This window comes from Aquarana catesbeiana, linkage group LG08 (assembly GCF_042186555.1).
Source record: "Aquarana catesbeiana isolate 2022-GZ linkage group LG08, ASM4218655v1, whole genome shotgun sequence".
In the NCBI taxonomy this organism is placed as follows: domain Eukaryota; kingdom Metazoa; phylum Chordata; class Amphibia; order Anura; family Ranidae; genus Aquarana; species Aquarana catesbeiana.
This window is the reverse complement of record NC_133331.1, coordinates 43,969,249-43,990,099: the sequence shown is the minus strand read 5'-3', so window position 1 is coordinate 43,990,099 and position 20,851 is coordinate 43,969,249. Positions and strand designations below refer to the sequence as shown.

The following is a 20,851-nucleotide window of genomic DNA, read 5'->3' as shown; positions in this document are numbered from 1 at the left end:
GACATCCATCAGACAGGTGGCTTAGGGGGGTGAGGTAGTGATCCCACCAAGATAGGGCATCTTGCTGGGATTGGAAGAATTGAACCCGGAGGGTAGCAGAGAACAGCATGGAGTATTGGATATCCTGCTCCCGGAGTTTCTGCTTGACACATTGTTAACTGGCTCTTCGGCTGCGGACTGTCTCAGAGTAGTCAGGAAACGGGGACACCACAGCATTGTTGATCCGGAGACTTCCTTTCTTCCTTGCTGCCCCCAAAATGGAGTCACAATCCCTGTAATTAAGGAGACGATTCACCATCGTACGTGGAGGGTGTCCCTCAGGGAGGGAACGCCCAGGGGCTTGGTGGGCCCTCTCAATCACGAAGGAGGGGGAGAGTTAATTGCAGCCATATCCTTGTTCAAGCCAGCTTTCCAGGAAGGCTACAGGGTTAGATCTCTACACCCACTCCGGGAGACCAACCAGACGCAGGTTATTCCTGCGAAGACGGTTCTCAAGGTTGTCCACCTTATCTTCTAGGGTTGCAATCTTCCCCCCATAGGTATTAAGTTTGGGCAGGATGGGGTTAATGGTGGGTGTCCTCTAGGTCACTAATGCGTTGCTTAGTCTCAGTAACCCGGCCACGTATTTTTTGCATGTCCTGCCGCAGGATCGTCAAGTCAATCTTTAGGCCGTCCACCTTCCCCATAAGGTCTGTGTGGTTTACCTTAATGATGGCGAGGGCCTCTGACAGTGTAGGCCTCTTGCCATCATCTGTGATATCCTCACCCGGGGTCGCTTGCAGGGACACGGCTGGGGGGTCTGGGATCTCTGGAGAAGGTGGCGGGAAAGCGTCCTGGCTGTCCCCAAAGAGATCAGGAGTGGAGGCTGGTGATGCGCTAGGCCCATGGGGAGTGTTTTGCGGCGGTCATATTGGCAGGAGTGGGTGGTGATGCTCGTGGCCGGAGGTTGCTTCTTCCCCCGCCACTTTCCCATCCACCAAAACGCCTCCCTAGGATGCAGAAAACGTTCTTACCCGGGTAGACGTAAATTAGTAGATTTTCAGTAGATGGTCGATCAGGATGGGGCAGGATGGTAGAAGGAGAGACCGGAGCTGCACAGGAACACATCTGATCAAATCCCACGCTAGGTTACGCCCCCTAGGGAATTTTTTAAATGTTTGTTCAATGGTCAAATGGGTAATGAGGATGATCATTTACGAGCGTAGCTATGAGAAAAATCAAAGGTGAGGGATGGAATATTCTTCTTGTTTCTTATCTGAATATAATTATAACTGCAATTGGGGTTTCCATTTCAGAAAACTCATACTACTTGTGGTCTGCATGTGCTAGGTAAAGTTTAAAGGATAAGTTCACCTTTGGGAACATGTTTCAAGTTCCACCTGTTTTTAGGTGGTGGAACATGTAACATGTTACCACTCCTGCAGCCGCCGCCCACTCCTCTGCCTCTAGTGACAGCAAGTGGGGGTATTGTGACATTGTGAAAGTGGAGATTGTGACATATGCTGTCCCTTCTATCCTCCTCTAATGTAAGTTTGCAAAAAAAAAATAAATTCTAGAGTTTTGCTTTAAATGTTCAATCAGTGTCCCTCCCACCTTTGATAGTGTCTACCTCTGGACTGTACAAGTGTGCTATATAAAAGAGAAATATGTAGGCTAACTCTGCTGACTTCCTATTAAAATTTTGGTTGTTTGGTCATCTCAAGGACTGCACTTTCTGAGTTGTAGACTAGTAACAAACATGCAACAAGAAAAGTGGATGATCTGTATACTTGGGACAACAATCATTGATGCCAGAGGGTCAAAATATCAGCCAAGCAACTAAGATTTTTAGGAATTAGCAGTGGCAGCCCCAGTCTTTCTCACATGGCAGCTACCTTTTAGGATAACTATAGTGGAACACATTGCATGATAAATGATTGGCTTTACTTTCTGTTTGTAGGTCTTTTTGACAGCCCTCCTGGGTCAGATGATGCCAAACTCATCGACATATTTTACCCAGGAGATCAACAGTCTGTGACGTTTGGGACTAAATCAAGAGTCGGTATGGGAGGCATGGAGGCCAAGGTATGGCCTATCTAATTGTTGCTTTATATCAGTTTTATTGAAAAGAAGGTACTGTATTGGCGTATAACATGCACTTTTTCACCCTGAAAATCGAGTGCAAATAGTGTGTGCGTGTTATACGCCGATACTGCAATTTGGGCTGCCTAGGAGGGAACGGGGAGGGGGGCGGGACGAGCGACGTCATATTGCATACAGCGAGCATCTCCTGCTTACTCAGTGGCCTCTGTAATAGGAAGTCCCGTCTCCTGGGCTGGCATTGGACCACTGTTCTGTCTATCATAGAAGCGGGACTTTGTATTAAAGAGGCCGCCGATTAAACAGGAGATTCTCGCTGTATGTAATCTGACGGTGCTCGTCCCACCCCCCGCCCTGTCCCCTCCGAGGCAGCAGTAATCTGAGTTGAGGCTGCAGATGGGCATTGATCAGGCTGCATTGATGGGCAATTGTGAGGCTGCAGATGTACATTGATCAGGCTGCAGATGGGCAATGGTGAGGCTGCATTGATGGGCACTGACCCTTCTTTTGCTTCAAAGTTCTTTATTTAAAATTTAACTTTTTTCCATGAAATTTCCCCCCTAAAATGAAGGTGCATGTTATACGCCTGTGCGTGTTATATGCCGATTAATACGGTATATCAGTATGTATAATACATGCTCCTTAAAAAGGAGTTCCAGCCATTTCTGTGTTTATTAAAAGTCAGCAGCTACAAAAAGTGTATGTGATGACTCCTTAACCACTTGCCGACCGCGCTATAGCCGAATGACGGCTGCAGCACGGTCGGATAACTCTGGGAGGGCGTACTATAACGTCCTCCCAGAATCTTGCTCTTGCGCGCCCCCTGGGGCGCACACCCATCCATACTCAGCATACTCATACTCATCCATCCATGCTCAGTCATCCATACTCAGCATACTCATCCATCCATCCATGCTCAGTCATCCATACTCAGCATACTCATCCATCCATCCATGCTCAGCCATCCATCCATCCTCGGTAATACTCATCCATCCATGCTCAGCCATCCCATCCACCCCATCCATAATTAGCTATACCCAGCAATACTCAGCCGTACCCAGCCATACTCAGCCGTACCCAGTCGTACCCAGCCATCCCATCTATAACCAGCAATACTCATCCGTACCTGGCCATACTCAGCCATACTCATTCATGCTCATCCATCCCCATTCATGCTCATCCATGCCACATCAGTTATCCATGCCACTACAGTGCCTCGCAAAAGTGTAATAGGTAGTCAACTTAGATTTAAAACTTGTTCCTAGAACACTTGATGGTGCTCCCTGCATGTTGGTCATCTCTATGTGGCCACGCTGTGGAAAAGTCTTACACATGTGGTATCGCTGTACTCAGGTGGAGTAGGAGAATCTATTTTGGGGTGTAATTTTTGGTATGTACATGCTATGTGTTAGAAAATTGTGTAAATGGACAACGTTGTGTAAAAGAAAAAAATGCGTTCATTTTCTTTACACTTTTTCCAAAAACTTGTAGAAAAAAATGACATGTTCAAAAGGCTCGATATGCCTCAAAGATTATACATTGGGTTGTTTTCTTTCCAAAATGGGGTCATTTTTGGGGAGTTTCCATTGTCCTGGTGCTCCAGGGCCTTCAAAAGTGTAAGAGGTGGTCAAGAAATTACATGTGTAATTTATGCTCCAAGAACACCTGATGGTGCTCCCTGCATGTTGGGCCTCTGTATGTGGCCACGCTGTGTAAAAGTCTCACACGTGGTATCGCCATATAGTAGATGTAGTAGAATGTGCTTTGGGGTGTAATTTGTGGTATGCATATGCTGTGTGTGAGAAATAATCTAATATAACAATTTTGTGAACAACAAAAAAAAAAAATTATTTTTGATTTTGCAAAGAATTGTGGGAAAAAAATTACAACTTCAAAAAACTCACCATGCCTCTTACTAAATACCTTGGAATGTCTACTTTCCAAAAAGGGGTCATTTGGGGGGTATTTTTACTTTCCTGGCTTGTTAGGGTCTCAAGAAATGAGATGGGCCGTCAGTACTTCAGGTGTGATCAATTTTCCGAGATTGGCACCATAGCTTGTGGACTCTCTAACTTTCACAAAGACCAAATAATATACACCGATTTGGGTTATTTTTACCAAAGATGTATAGCGGTATAAATTTTGGCCAAAATATATAAAGAAAAATTACTAATTTGCAAAATTTTATAACAGAAACAAAGAAAAATGCATTTTTTTACAGAATTTTCTGTCTTCTTTTTTCTTTTATAGCGCAAAAAATAAAAAACCCAGCGGTGATTAAATACCACCAAAAGAAAGCTCTATTTGTGTGAAAAAAGGACAAAAATTTCATATAGGTACAGTTTTGCATGACTGAGTAATTGTCATTCAAAATGTGAGAGCACTAAAAGCTGAAAATTGGTCTGGTTAGGAAGGGGTTTAAGTGCCCAGTGGGTAAGTGGTTAATGAACACACACTCGCCTGTCCCACGGTCCAGCGATGCGGCCGCCAAAGCCTCGGATCTCTCCCCACTCTTTTTCCTGGTGTTGGCATCACTAGTGTGAACACCCAGCTGTGACAGCTTCCAGCTTTACAGCCAGGTGTGCACTGCGTATGTGCGAGTCGTTCTGCGTCTTCTGAATAGCCGGGCAATCTTCTGGGACCTGTGACGTGTCCCAGACTATTGCAGGGAGGGAAGGGGAGAGGACAACTTCTACTCGGGGGGGGGGGGGGGGGGCTGCGGCGCACTGAGCAGAAGTGGGAGCTGGGTACCTGTCAAAACTAGGTACCCCCCCCACCAAAAAAAAAAAATGACATGCCAAATGTGGCATGTCAGGGGGTCATGAGCCCTTAAGGCAAAAGTTCCACTTTTGGGTGGAACTCCGCTTTAAGGAATAAAAGACAAATCAAAGTAATAACTTTTTTAATTTCACCTGCTTACCTGTTCATTTTTATATACAAGTTGAACTGTAACCTTTCTCTAGGTCAAAGCTGCTTTGTGGGCTCTTCAAGGTGGCACCTCGGTGGTGATAGCCAATGGCACTCATCCTAAAATATCTGGTCATGTGATCGCAGACATCGTGGAAGGGAAGAAAGTTGGCACTTTCTTTTCCGAAGTAAAACCAGCTGGTGAGTTGAAAAACGTAATGATTATAATTGGGGCTCAAAAGATCAAGGCTTCAGTCCTATAAATAAAAGAAAAAAAAACAGCTCAACTTGTAAGCCTGCAACAAGCTGAATTACAGGCAGTCCCCGGGTTACAAACAAGATAGTCTGAAAGTTTGTTCTTAAAGCGTTTAACCCCCCCCAAAAAAATTAATATCCTGGTCCCTTAAAGCATATTAAACAACATAGTGCTTGTGCTGTGTAATCTGCCCCGCTCTAAACTGTAAAAAAAAACTCTCTGAATCTGCTACTTCCTGTATGCCCTCTCTGCACTGACCACAAAAATCATGGCTGGTGAGCCATGACCACCGTGGTCAGGGTACGTCCGTCCCGTCATACGCTCTCAGTTCTCCTCTCTCAACCTCACCCCCTCCTTCCTGCCTCTCAGCTCCTTCTCTCTGTCTTTCTCCGCTATTATTGAAGGAAAAAAAAAAAAAAAAAACGAAAATTGTCACTGCCGGCCCCTCTATTAGAGGCTGGCATACCACACGGTGAGAAGCATTTTAAAAAACGAGCATTGTAAATACCGTTTTTCAGCTGTCTTCAGGCCGGTCACGTGACTCACGGCCGCTTTACAGCTATGAGACAGAGCTTCTGCGGGTGGAGCCGAGTGGCCATGTGACCTCCCCGGCTGACGCCAGAGGGAGATCACGTCCCCTCCCGCAGAAGCAATCCATCGGCACTTTAATTCCAGATCCAAATAACAGTAAGTAGCAAAACACAGGTGAGGGTCATTTTATAACCAGTGTTTACTGTTGTATTTTCTAGGACCTACTGTGGAGCAGCAGGCAGAGATGGCTCGGGCTGGTGGCAGGAGCTTGGCTACCCTGCAACCAGAGCAGGTATGTGGGACCCTTTCATATAATTGTTCCTTTTCATAACCCAAAGATTACTCAAACTGTTAGGCAACCACCAGGTTTGAAAGGAGGTATCAAGAGTAGTCTGCATTATTCTCTCGGCACAGAATATAGCTGTACCTTTAGCCCTGTTCATATTGGGGCCAATTGTCATGCGATTTGGCATATATAGGCCCCATCATTGGTGTCAGTGGGAGGAATAGTCCCCCATTATTTATATCAGTGTGAGGGAATAATGCCCCATCATTGGGGTCAGTGGGAGGAATAGTGACCCATCCAAGGTGTCAGTGGGAGGAATAGTGCCCGATCATTTATATCAGTGGGAGCAATAGTGCCCGATCATTGGTGAAGGTGAGAGGAATAGTGCCCCATCATTGGGTTCAGTGGGAGGAATAGTGACCCATCATTGGTGTAGGTGAGAGGAATAGTGCTCCATCATTGGGTTCAGTGGGAGGAATAGTGACCCATCATTGGTGTAGGTGAGAGGAATAGTGCCCCATCATTGGGGTCAGTGGGAGGAATAGTGACCCATCATTGGTGTAGGTGAGAGGAATAGTGCCCCATCATTGGGGTCAGTGGGAGGAATAGTGACCCATCCAAGGTGTCAGTGGGAGGAATAGTTGCCCCATCATTGGTGTAGGTGATAGGAATAGTGCCCCATCATTGGTGTAGGTGAGAGGAATAGTGCCTCATCTTTGGTGTAGGTGGGAGGACTAGTGCCCCATCATTGGTGTAGGTGGGAGGACTAGTGCCCCATCATTGGTGTAGGTGGGAGGACTAGTGCCCCATCATTGGTGTAGGTGGGAGGACTAGTGCCCCATCATTGGTGTAGGTGGGAGGACTAGTGCCCCATCATTGGTGTAGGTGGGAGGACTAGTGCCCCATCATTGGTGTAGGTGAGAGGACTAGTGCCCCATCATTGGTGTAGGTGAGAGGACTAGTGCCCCATCATTAGTGTAGGTGAGGAATAGTGCCCCATCATTTATACCAATGGGAGGAATAGTGCCCAATCATTGGTGTCCGTGTGATGTGGATATAAAATGTTCTCGCATCAGGTCAGCGAATCCTTTGTAATTCATTAGATGATCAGTGAATGTTCCTTTATCAGAGGTATCCTTCAGCTCCATATAACGTTGTGTTTCCATGACAGAGAGCAGAAGTCATTTATCGTCTGGCCGATTTACTGACCGATCACAGAGATGAGATTCTGGCTGCTAATAAGAAGGACATGGAGGAAGCGGAGGATAAAGGTAAAGTACTCATAAAGTTATGATTGCCCTCCAATTCATAGAATAATATCTCTTAGCTAGGTAGATTGCATTTGTAACTAGGGATGAGTTTATACCTTACCCGGGAAGTCAACTGTCATTCCCAGTCCAATGTACTGCCTTTGTATACATCAAAATAATGGATAATAAAAGGGGTGTAAACCGCGCTAAAGAGCAAATGCTATTAAGCACTACAGCTGCAACAAAAAAACAACAAATGTCTGGCAAAAAGCATAAATATAGAAACAAGTGCGCTCGTAGTGAGAATACAATAGGATATGAAAAGTGATAATAATAATGTGACAAAATGAAAATAAAATAAAAGTGACATTCATACATTAATCGGGTAAACCTTTGATACAGTGTAAAAAATGTCCATACATAGGTCAAAAAAGAAAAGACTTGATAAGAACAGATGTGACCAAAAAAAAAAGGAAAATGAGCATCCAAAGTTGTCGGGCGGGGGGCTTATTGGAATCCGGGAGCCCCCTATAATAAGAGGGCTCCCAGATCCCGGCCCCCCACCCTATGTGAATGAGTATGGGGTACATGGAACCCCTACCCATTCACCTAGGGAAAAAGTGTCAATAATAAAACACACTACACAGGTTTTTAAAATAATTTATTAAACCGCTGTCTTCAGGCCGCTCTCTTGCCAGCGGAGGCCCGGACTTCAGGGCTTCTTGTCTTCTTCCCTCTTCTCTTCTCCAGATGTTGACTCTCCGGCTGGACTGCTCTCTGAGGGCTCCATTGTGACTTATATAGGCAGAGACCCCACCCCCTTATGATGTCACAGTCCCTGGGCATGCTGGGACTGTGATGTTTTAGGGGGCGTGATCAACATCACCCGGTGTGGTATGGATTTTGGGGGGCACCCCACACCGTTTTTTCGGCGTAGGGGCTTCCCTTTATAATCCATACTAGACCTAAGGGCCTGGTATGACCCGCGACGGGGCTCGCAAGGTGTCAATCTCTCCGATAAAAGCGGCAAGATTCACTTCCTTTTCTAGTCCCATCGCACCTGAGTCACGTTCAAAATGAACGGACTTGTCCATGTGTGGGCAAGTCCGTTCATTCTGAAAGTCCGTCGGAAAGACGGGCGGACTTAGCCCGCCGGAAAGTCCGGTCGTGTGTGGGCAAGTCCGTCCGTTTTAAAGTCTGGCGCACCTGGCGGACAAAGTCCGTCGGTAAGTGTGCCGGACCAAGTATGCCAGAAAGTCCGATCGTGTGTACGTGGCATTAGAGTTCAACCAAAGACTTCCCTCAAGAGTATTGATTACTCAATTATCCGGGGACTCAGCAAAAGCTCAGGCATTACCACACATCATAGGGGAATTAGTAGACTAAAAAGTCCTAATACCAGTCTCCAAACAGGAATAAGGAAAGGGTTTTTACTCGCACACGTTTTTGGTGCAGAAACCTTCAGGTAAATATCGCCTGATCTTCAACCTAAAGCCATTGAGCACAGTCATACGGTACAAAAAATTCCGAATGGAGTCAATCTACTCTGTCAGGAATCTGCTCCAAAAAGATTGTTTCATGGCAAAAATAGACCTAAAGGACTCCTATCTGCACATTTCCATCTGGGAAAGCTCCCAAAAATTTCTCCGCATAGCAATACCCATAGGGAAAAAGGTATATCACTTTCAAACCTGAGCCTTACCCTTCGGCCTCTCCTCATCTCCGAGGATCTTTACCAAGATCCTGGCAGAAGCCCTGGCACCACTAAGACTGCAAGCCATAACAATTATTCCATACTTAGACGACTTGCTGTTCATAGCACCAACAAAAGAGAAACTACTAAAAGATCTAATAGTTGCACAACAGTGGTTGTCCCAGCTAGGATGGATTATCAACAGGGAGAAATCAAATCTCTTTCCTTCACAAGAAATCCTGTTCGCAGTTTACACGATCAGTTCAAAAGAACAAAAAATAATACTCCCACTAGAAAAGGTTGATCACATGGGACAACGGATAGCACAAATACAGACAAGTCTCCCAGTTACAATAAGAGCAATAATGTCAGGTTTTAGGACTTATGATGGTCCTCCATGTCCTCCACTGTTGTGCAACAGCCAGGTTTCACCAAAGACTACCCCAGTCCTTCCTCCGACAACATTTGTGGGGAAAAGACTTAGAGGACAAGGTGTACCTCCCAGAAAAAACAAAGCAAGCCCTTTGGTGGTGTAGAAACCAAATCATTCTACAAGAGGGACTGCTGTGGATCTTCCCGATTGCACATATATTGACTACAGATACCAGCAGCCAGGGATGGGGGCCCATTTAGAGGGGCAATGGGCGCAGGGTACTTGGACTCAACTAGAGGAGAAACACTCGTCCTACAAGGAATTCAAAGCTGTAGCCAGAGGAATCTCGGCATTCCAAAGTCAGCTCAGAGGCCAACTTATACAGGTCAGATCGGACAATACAACCTCGGTAGCGTACCTAAACAAACAAGGAGGGACCATAAGTCCCATCTTGATGAGTATAGCACAGGAAATATTCTCCTGGACAGAGGAAAATCTGGAATCTCTTTCGGCAATCCATCTCGAAGGAGTGCAGAACAACCTAGCCATTTTTTTGAGCAGACAGTTAATCGCACAAGAAGAATGGTCCTAGATAAGGATGAGCTCCGGCGTGTTCGCATGGCGCACGTGCCGAGCCCGCCAGGAAGTCGGCACGGCGCAGCGCTAATCACAGGCAGGGAGACATTTCCCGATCTCTGCAGCCGCACATCGGGAAATGTCTCACTGCTTGTGATTAGCGCTGCGCCGTGCCGACTTCCTGGCGGGCTCGGCACGTGCGCCATGCGAACACGCCGGAGCTCATCCCTAGTCCTAGACTAGACCCAACAGTGTTCGTGGAAATAGTTTCCAAGTGGGCCCTTCCAGAGATCGACTTATTTGCCAACAAAGCAAACGCCAAACTACAAGGTTTTTTTCTCACTGATCCCAAGAGATCAGCCAGTGGCAGTTGATGCCCTCCAGAGTGCGTGGACTTTCGGGCTATGTTACGCCTTCCCACCTCTATATCTGATCCCAAGAGTCCTCTCCAAATTCGGGACAGAACAGACATCCCTTATCCTAATAGCCCCTTTTTTGCCAAAGAGGGCATGGTTTTCACTTCTGTTATCATTAGCGGATCGAACACCTTGGATGTTACCTTTCAGTCGGAACCTGCTATCCCAGGGCCCAGTACTGCATCCCAATCCAGCCATGCTAAACTTAGCGGCATGGTATCTGAAACAGAGATCCTGAAGTTTAAGGGTCTATCAAACCGAGTGATAAAAACTCTGCTACAAAGTCGTAAACCAGTTACAAGAGCCATATACCTGAAAGTCTGGAGGAAATTTAACCTCTGGCTAACAGAGAACGGAAAAAGAGAATATGATTCTCCAATAATTCTAGAGTTCCTTCAGGAAGACATTGATAAAAACCTATCCTTAAGCACAGTTAAGGTATAGATTGCAGCCCTATCAGTCTACTTGCAGCGTTCCCTACAACAGGACCCGCTCATAAAGATTTTGTACGGCAGTCTCTAGACTATGACCAGTGCCATGTCGTAAAATTCTGAAGTGGGACTTCTCTATCATGTTAAAAGCAGTCATTAAAGTGGAGGGCCACCCTAAAAAAAAAAAATTGCACCAAAAATCTGCAAAAACTAAAAAAAAAAAAAAAAAAAAAAAATTACTTAACTCAAACCCTTGTTGCTAGGCAGTCTTCCTAATCTGCCTCTTCCTATTCCGCGGCGTGTCCTGCTCCTCGGTGAGCGGCCCCGTTGCCTTCTGGGAATTGTGTGTGTTCCCAGAAAACCACGGGGCCATTCACAGAACGCCAAGCCGCTCACTCGCGCGTGTGCAGTAGGAAACTGGCAGTGAAGCCGCAAGGCTCCATTGCTAGTTTCCCTTAGTTAGGGTGGCGGTGCCGGGAGCCGAGGGACGGGTCGGCCTCGGGCGGCCGACATCACGGGCACCCAGGACAGGTAAGTCTACTTATTTAAAGTCAGCAGCTACAGTGTTTGTAGCTGCTGACTTAAACATTTTTTTTTTGCGGCTGGAACCCCGCTTTAAGGAGCCTTTTGAACCTTTTTTAAAGGCATCTTTAAGACTGATTACCCTTAAAACGTTTTTTCTTATCACTATGACGTCTGCTCGCAGAGTCAGCGAACTACAGGCTCTGTCAATTGAGAAAGTCACGTGTCAGTGACGCAACGCGTGGGAGGAGCCAAGGACGCTGTCTGTATTGTATTACATTGTAACAAGCAGCAGCGGATTGTCAGCTAAGCTTCGTCCAACGGCTAAACTGAGACCTGCTTATCTGCCCATCTACATGCTTTAACTCTATGGGGAGCTCGTGAGTGTAACACTGTGCTGTCTTTTGCTTGTGGACCTTATCTTGTTACATTGCGCAATGATCCTGTCTTTTTGTTTCTCTTTTATAATCATCGGCACTGAGTATTTATGGTTACGACTACGATGGAAACATCCAATATTGTGAAAACATTTCAGGAAATTAATCATCCCAGTGCATTGAGAAACGAACTGCTGTGGGGATCATCCACTTAATTTTATGTATTCTAGTATCTATGTTTTAAATCGCACTCCAAAAAGCACTTGTGTGTGTGTGTATATATATGTGTATATATATATATATATATATATATATATATATATATATATATATATATATATATATATATATATATATATATATTAACTTTTACATCTCTTAATTTAATAATACCGGCATCAATGTATTAATTATTTTTCCCAGCACTGCTATGGTTTTATAGCAATTATCACGGGTTTAATTTCATCATTTAAACACTTATCCACCTAGTTTTATCACAATTTTTTTACACAATTTTTTAATGCAATTTTGAGCGCATTGTCAGTAGTTTATTTGCACGTTTTATATTATATTTTTGAAGCACACTGCAATTTTAGCACTTTTACTGTGGTCAGCACATTTTTATGCATGTGTGCAGTGTATCCACACATATATGTTCCATATTCATCTTAGTACTTTCACACATATCTTCACAAATTTTATTTTTAGCATGACTTAGCATGATTTTTCATAGATCGTTATTGATTGAATAGTGGATTAGAGGGCATCAATATTTTATTTTTATTTTTATGTTCATTCGACACTATCGATTGGACGTTTTGGGTGATCAAGATCAAGCATTTGGGAGGAAAGTCATCCAAGCAGTGGTCCCCCCCCCCTAAAATATTGGTGAGTACTTGTTCATCCTCTCAAGGGCTGTCCTGGAAGATGACCGGGGGGAAAACTGGAGTTAGACTTACCAGTAACTCTGTTTCCAGAAGTCTTCCAGGACAGTACATTCCCACCCTTTGAATGTATTAAATGAATTTGTATGTACGGTTTAACTGTATTTCAGCTCCGTTCATCGGTTCTTGGATAAAACTGACCAGATGCCTGAGGGACGGCTTTTTAAAGAGCTGGAGGCAATGTGTTTCCTGTGCGGGGGAGGAGCTCCATCTCTCAAGGGCTGTCCTGGAAGACTCCTGGAAACAGAATTACTGTTAAGTCTAAGGCTGCTTTCACACTGGGGTGTGGGGACACCGGTGGCAAAGCGCCGCGGCGCTTTACTGTTTTAGCGGCGCTGTTTGCCCGCTATCGGGGAGCTTTTAACCCCTTAGTATGTGTGTGTCACCGGCGCAAAACCACTTATCCCTCAAATATCCTTAGAGATTAATTTCAGAGTTGCTGCATTAAAAAAAAAAACCTTCATTAGAATGGGCTGGAAATGCTAATTAGTGTGTGTGAATGCGCTACTCCCATATCTACACCACTCACAGTATTCACATACCCTTCCTGTTATTGTGTGAAAAAACTTAACCTGAACAATCTCCCATAAATTATATCATATAGATGTGTACAATTCACCAAATTCATAAATCCAAGCATAAATCAGCTAACATATGCAATATATATCACAAAGTCCCCAAAAAAATGCTTTAAAATCTTCTATCAATTGTTGTGATTGACGTGCTCCTGTGTTCCTTCAATATTCATATGTGACTAAGTGACACACCACCACCTTTTAGATTGGCCACTCACCAGATGCTTCTTAAGTGATGCGCCTTTGGTTCATTCATGGGATAACCACTCCACCTAAGTAACACTCCTCACCGGCTATGCTTGGACTTTAGTGTTCCTCATATGAAAGTATATGGACAAAACGATCATTGCGCAATGCGTTTAAAACTATTTATTTTTCAAATCCAAAGAAAAGTGTACACTCACATTTAAAAGTGCCCTCGAGCCGGCACGAAGCTAATCCAGCAGTTAGGGACGGGTGTTGAACTATTGCATGGTTCGCCTGTGTGTAATATGCGACCTCCGCGTTCAGCTTGCGCTTCACCCCTCGTTCCCGTTCGCGTCCTCACCAGCCACGGACATATCCGATCACCTGATGCAAAAAATCTCCCAGCAGCCTCTACGCGTTTCGCATCATAATATGCGTCATCAGGAAGCTGCCGTATGATTGGTGTGTGTTCTATTTATATTGCGTGTGGCCGGAAGTGGGTGTTCCGCCATCTTAACTAAGGGTTTTTCCCTTTTCGTTTCTTCTGTAACTTCTTTCCTTATATCGTCATTTTAACTAAGGGCCTTGCCCACTTTATGTTTCCTGGATACACATACCCCCTTCTCTTTATTGTCACTTTGTCACTACTTTTCCTTATTTTATTCTTCTTGAATTATATATTTGAATGTATTTATATTCCGAAAAAATTGACCCATCTATATCTGCTGGAGAGGCTTTTACAATTTGCTAAACATTTTATACATTTTAATCATTTCAAACATATTAAACATTTTTCCCGTTCCGCGGCAAGGAATGCCTTATAGGTAATATGGAACAGCAAAACCAGACTGTTGTTTGCTATATCCATTTACTTAAGTATACCTTTTTTACTTTTCCCAAAAAATGTTTATAAACCCCTATCTATCCTTGTAACATCCCCAGATCAATATTTATATGTAAACCAATTATATCCATAAATTAAATTATATGTAGAAAAAAATAAAATAGAAAAATTAAATAAAATAAAATTCATGAAATATAAAAAATGAAAAAATGAAAATGAAAATAAATATAAATAAAAATAAAATTAAAAAATACAAAAATTGATATTAATAATCTTCCAGGTAGTAGTTGATGTCGAGTTCCACCTTCAACCCCATTGGCCTCATCGTGTCCATTTTGAATATCCAATGGGTTTCATTCCTTGACACCTCTCTTTTCATATTGGTGTTTCTCCAGTTTTTCTCTATTCTGTCTATTCCATAGAAGCTTTTAACCCCTGCTAGCGCTTTAGGGCAGGGGTGCTTTAGGAGCGGCGTGTACACCGCTCCTACAGTGCTGCAAAGATGCTGCTTGCAGGAATTTTTTTACCGTCCTGCAAGCGCACTGCTCCAGTGTGAAAGCACTTATTCTTTCACACTGAAGTAAAAGGAGAGGCTCTTTACAGGCGCTATGCAGGTGCTATTTTTAGCACTATAGCGCCTCTAAAGCGCCTCAGTGTGAAAGCAGCCTTACTCCGTTTTTTTCCAGTCTGGTCCTCGTTAACACTGACACCTGTGTTTAACAAGAGAATCACGGACACGTGTCAGCTGGTCCATTTGTGGCAGGACTGAAATGCAGTGGAATTTTTTTGGGAGGATCAAGTTCATTTTCATGGCAAAGAGGGGCTTTGCAATTCATCTGATCAACATTCTGGAGTATGTGCAAATTACCATCATAAAAACTGAGGCAGCAGACTTTGAAAATGAATATTTGTGTCATTCTCAAAACTTTTGGCCACAGCTATAGTACAAAAGGAACTTGCATCTCTTTTTATAACAAGTGAGTCTAGGGTTATCGGCTGTCAGATTGTCATAAAGGTATTCTTTACTCGGCACAAAATTCCCCTTGAGGTCTATAGCCTAAGTGTTTTTTCTTTTATATTTTTCAGGAAGACTGGCCCCTCCACTCTTGAAACGGTTGAGCTTGTCCACAGCCAAGTTAAACAGTCTTGCCATTGGACTCCGGCAGATAGCTGCCTCCTCCCAAGACAGTGTAGGGCATGTCATTCGTCGAACACGAATCGCCAACGATCTGGAGTTAGAGCAAGTGACGGTACCAATCGGAGTCCTGCTGGTTATTTTCGAGTCTCGACCAGACTGTCTTCCACAGGTATTTGTAGTTTATTAAATTAATATAATGTGGTTAAATGGGCTAATGGAGTACTTCAGAAACTTTAGTTAGCATTGAGCACCGTTATCACTTTTTAAGGGTTTGAGTTTCAGCTGTACTTTGAAAGCTGAATTGCAGGAATTCAGCCACTTTGTGAAAAGTGAAGCCACATGGGGAGGTTGTTTTACTAAAGGCAAATATACTGTGCACTTTAAACGCATTTGCTCTAGATCTGAAGGGAAGCTTTGCTGGTTTTGATCATCCAATCATGTACAAATGAAAAATACTGTTTTTTTTATTTTCCTTGCATGTGATGGGGTATTCTTTGAAAAGCCAAGTTTTACCTCATTTACTAAGCTCTGGAGCAAGTGCACTTGCAGTGCACTGTAACCCCTATGTTTTAAGTCCAATGTGGTGCAGGACACCACCTGGGCTTATCTCTAGTACTTACATCTAATAAGTTTATTGCTCTACCAAAGAGACAACCACACAGAACAGCTATGCCCGCCTCTCCCGTCTGCGGTCTATTTACAGAAGCCTTTGTATTTTGTGAATGTGTTCAATACCAAGGCTTCTGTGATTGGGCAGGAGGAGGGGCGAGCATTGCAGCTGCAGCGACTTTACTGTTGAAGGCGTAGAGGCCAAAAGGCCCAGCGTTGGGCTCCTGCAACTACACCAATGGCTGTCTTGCAGGAGTACTATAAACCTGTCAGGTGTAAATAATAGAGATACATCCAGGAGATGTCATGCACCTCATTGGCCTTAACGCATAGTTTACCTTCTTTTCTACCGAAGGAGCTGAATTCCTGTAATTCAGCTTTAAATATTACTACATCTACCTCCCACAAACTTTTTGCTGCTTCCCTGTTTTACACTTGCATCGCCTTCATTCTGTTTTTGAAACTGTGAGAACCACCAGATTCCATACATGCATATTACACCCAGTCAAAGGCATCAGTAGATACAGGTTCAGCATCATTCTTTAAGGGTACTTGGAAGTTATCTGCATTTTGGAAGGTGGGGTCCTAATTCTCCTTCTGACCAACTACAATGGGAGGGGATGTTGGATTATAAGACCAAACAGGTTGACAATGTATTCAAATCTAAAGGTTTAATTTACTGTTTCAATACATTTTAAGCAGCTATGTACGGCTTTAAAGGTATTGTACACTTTCAAAAGTTTTGGTTGTTTTAACTAGGTAATAGTGTAGTTATACTCTCTGTGCTGTTTGTTTGCCTTACCTTATAATGATGAACTCTCATGCTGTGGCTGCCGTTTGTAGTGCTATGGCTGATCGATTGCCCTATGTCCATGTATTCCTGTAGCTAGCCTGTCCTTGTTGGCTTTAGGCCCCAGTGAAGAAAAAAAATCATCCAAAGGGCTCTGGGACTTTGATGCTCATACAAAGTAGTGAGAAGACAAATGCTCACAACAGACAGGGCTACCCCCCATTGGTACCCAGCGGGTTACCAGAAAAAAAAAAAAAACAAGCACACATGGAAGGAGTGCAAGATAAGAGTCCACATTCATTCATTTGTTTACTCTAAAAACTGTAATTCTCCTGATCCAGCAATTACCTTCCCTACAAAGATTCACCCAGCAAAGCCCATAGTTAGTGGGGCAGGTAATGTCTCATTCAGGATCACTCAATGTCCTATGTATGACTCGCCATTTCCTCTGTGTTGCACCACAAATGCAAATGATATGAAACCCTGCATGGTGAACTCTCAGGTAATTGCTCTGCCTGTTTGTGTCTGTGTCAGATCTAAATACTGTATATCTCTCACCTGCACCAGTGCTAGATTGAGAGACCCAGGGATTGTGGGATATTTGGTTTCCTCACATGAAGTGTCTGTTCTCATGTTAGAGGCCACACATTAACCTGTGCAATGCCATGCGGCATGCCTCATGTTTAAACCCAAACAAACTTTTGACACAGGAATGTGAAGATTTACTCTACTATAGGATGTACATACAGGGCATGAAATGGCATCATAAAACATTATCAATGCACATCTTATGGTGGTAAAAAATCACAAGGGGGAAATAGGAAGTTTTATAATGCTTTTAAGATATACCCTCTGACCTGCTGTTTATCATCCAGAGCAAGATCTTGTCAGGATACATGTACAGTTGATATAAAATGTCCACACACCCCTGTTAAAATGTCAGATTTCTGTAAAGTAAAAAATTGAGACAAAGATTAATCATTTCAGAACTTTTTCCACCTTTTAATGTGACCTATAAACTGTACAACTCAGTTGAACAACAAACTGAAATCTTTTAGGTGGAGGGAAGTAAAAATAAAATAACATGGTTGCATAAGTGTGCACACCCTTAAACTAATACTTTGTTGAAGCACCTTTTGATTTTATTACAGAACTTAATCTTTTTGGTTATGAGTCTATCAGCATGGCACATCTTGACTTAGCAATATTTGCCCACTCTTCTTTGCAAAAACACTTCAAATCTGTCAGATTGTGAGGGCATCTCCTGTGCACAGCCCTCTTCAGATCACCCCACAGATTTTCATTCAGATTCAAGTCTGGGTTTTGGCTGGGCCATTCCAAAAACTTTAGTCGTCTTCTGGTGAAGCCATTCCTTTGTTGATTTGGATGTATGCTTTGGGCCATTGTCATGCTGAAAGATGAAGTTTCTCCTTGTTCAGCTTTCTAGCAGAAGCCTGAAGGTTTTGTGCCAATATTGACTGGTATTTGGAACTGTTAATAATTCCCTCTACCTTGATTAAGGCCCCTGTTCCAGCTGAAGAAAAACAGCCCCAAAGCATGATTTTGCTACCACTATGCTTTGCGGTGGGTATGGTTTTCTTTTGGTGATGTGCAGTGTTTGTCTTTGATCCAAACATATCTTTTGGAATTATGGCCAGAAAATTCAATCTTGGTTTCATCAGACCATAACACATTTTTCCACATGCTTTTGGGAGACTTGAGATGTGTTTTTGCCGGGCTTGCATGTTTTCTTAGTGAGAAAAGACTTCTGTCTTGCCACTCTACCCCATAGTCCAGATATATGAAGAATAAGGGAGATTGTTGTCACATGTACCACACAGCCAGTACTTGCCAGATATTCCTGCAGCTCCTTTGTAGGCCACTTGGTAGCCTCTTTGACCAGTTTTCTTCTCGTCTTTTCATCAATGTTGGAGGGACGTCCAGTTCTTGGTAATGTCACACTTGTGCCATATTTTCTTCACTTGATGACTGTCTTCACTGTGTTCCATGGTATATCTAATGCCTTGGAAATTCTTTTGTACCCTTCTGACTGATACCTTTTAACAATGAGATCCTTCTTTGGACGCTCTCTGTGGACCATGGCTTTTGCTGTAGGATGGGACTAAGAAATTGTCAGGAAAGACCTACTAGAACAGCTGAATTTTATTTGGGGTTAATCAGAGGCACTTTAAATGATGGCTGGTGTGTACTGACTAGGCATGTGCAATTCGTTTCGTTCCGAATTCGTTTTTTAACGAATTTCGACAAATTCGTTAATTCGAGAATATCCGATTTAACAAAAACCCGTTTAACAAATTTTTTCCGAAAATTTGATAAAATTGGACATTCGTAAATTTGGGCATTCGTACATTAGTGAATTAGTGAATTCGTAAATTTGTAAATTCGGAAATCTGAAATAATAGTTAACTAATAATAACTTAACTGTTAGTAATTACTAGTAACTTTTAAATTATAGATATTGTAATTTCCTTTCAAATTTGGCTGTTAGTGAACGTAACACATACAAATTTATCCGAAGTTATGAATGATCCGAAAAAACGTAATGAAACGTAATGAATTAATAATAATAAATAATAACGTTTTATTATTATTATTTATTATTAATTTGTTCCGTTCCATTTGTTTAGATGCAGCATTGGTTTTGGATAATTCGTAACTTTGGTTAAATTCGTATTTGTTACGTTCACTGACAGTCAAATTTGAAAGGAAATTACAATACCTATAATTTAATAGTTACTATTTCAGATTTTTGAATTTTCGGGTTTTTGGATTTTAAAACTTTGAATTTACAAATTTCAGAATTTTCTAATTTATAAATGTACAAATGTACGAATGAACGAATGTTCGAATTTAGGAATTTACGAATGAACGAATTTACGAATCGCGATCATAACGAATGACCCGAAAAACAAAAAAAATAATAAACTAATGAAACGAAAATGAACAAATTTTTTGGCTGTGCACATATCTAGTACTGACTCCTATTTAACGAATTTGAACGTGATTGCTTAATGCTGAACACCGCTACATCCCCAGTTATAAGAGGGTGTGCACCCCCCCCCCAAAAAAATATTTCAGCTTGTTTTTTCAATTGAGTTGTACAGTTTATAGGTCAGATTAAAGGTGGAAAAAGTTCTGACAATATTTATCTTTGTCTAGTTTTTTTTACATCACAGAGACCTGACATTTAAACAGGGGTGTGTAGACTTTTTATATCCATTGTACTAATCTATGCAGTTGCAGGCAAATCTTTTTCTATTTCATCCCCCTAAAGTTTCAGGTGTAGATTATATTACTGTATCATACTTGCCCATAGAGGGTGTCCACACCGCTCTGTTAAACATTGCCACTTGGGGTGCCACCATAGTACATATTCATGCACTGTTCTATACTGCCTTAAAGACTGCTATCAAGGTGAGCTCTCTTCCTGTAGTGACACCTTGACAGGTACGGGAGGGAGCATGTTAAAATGCAGACTGGAAGCGTTGGCTTCTGTGGGATCGTCTCAGTTCTGCCATTTTATCCCAAGGCAGATTATTGCTCTCAGTTTAGAAAGATTAAAGTGTCATGTTATATTTCTTTCTAATATGCCCTGCTGTCAGTAGATAATCACTTTGTTTTGCTCTCCATGCCAGGTTTCAGCATTGGCTATTGCCAGTGGTAATGGCCTTTTGTTAAAAGGAGGAAAAGAGGCTTCTAACAGCAACCAGACTTTGTACCGTCTCACCCAGGAGGCTCTCTCACTCCATGGAGTCAAGGATGCAGTCCAACTGGTATGTACTGGGCTCCCATAAGTACCCACTGGATAACTGGGAAAGGTTGTTTGTATATTTATAGAAATGCTAGAAAGAGAAGACTGAAGAGTAGATAAAATAACATTGGGCGCTATTTGTATTCTAGAAAATGTGAACATAAAGGCTTCCTGTAGACCATGACCATCAAACCACAGATTGTACTGTTGTATACAGACAAAAATATTACATGTAATGGTTTTGTGTTATGGTAAGAGCGTCCATACACAACATGATTAATGGACAGATTTGGTTA

General features: G+C 42.8%; 1 protein-coding gene across 1 annotated transcript in view; it reads left to right on the top strand.

Annotated features, from left to right (window-relative positions):
* The window catches only part of ALDH18A1 (aldehyde dehydrogenase 18 family member A1), a 67,768-nt gene that overhangs the window by 33,655 nt on the left and 13,262 nt on the right, over positions 1-20,851 (top strand). The window contains 6 exon segments of the mRNA XM_073595760.1: positions 1,940-2,064; positions 5,043-5,187; positions 5,992-6,065; positions 7,231-7,330; positions 15,333-15,553; positions 20,440-20,577. Coding sequence (XP_073451861.1) covers positions 1,940-2,064; positions 5,043-5,187; positions 5,992-6,065; positions 7,231-7,330; positions 15,333-15,553; positions 20,440-20,577 — 803 coding nt within the window.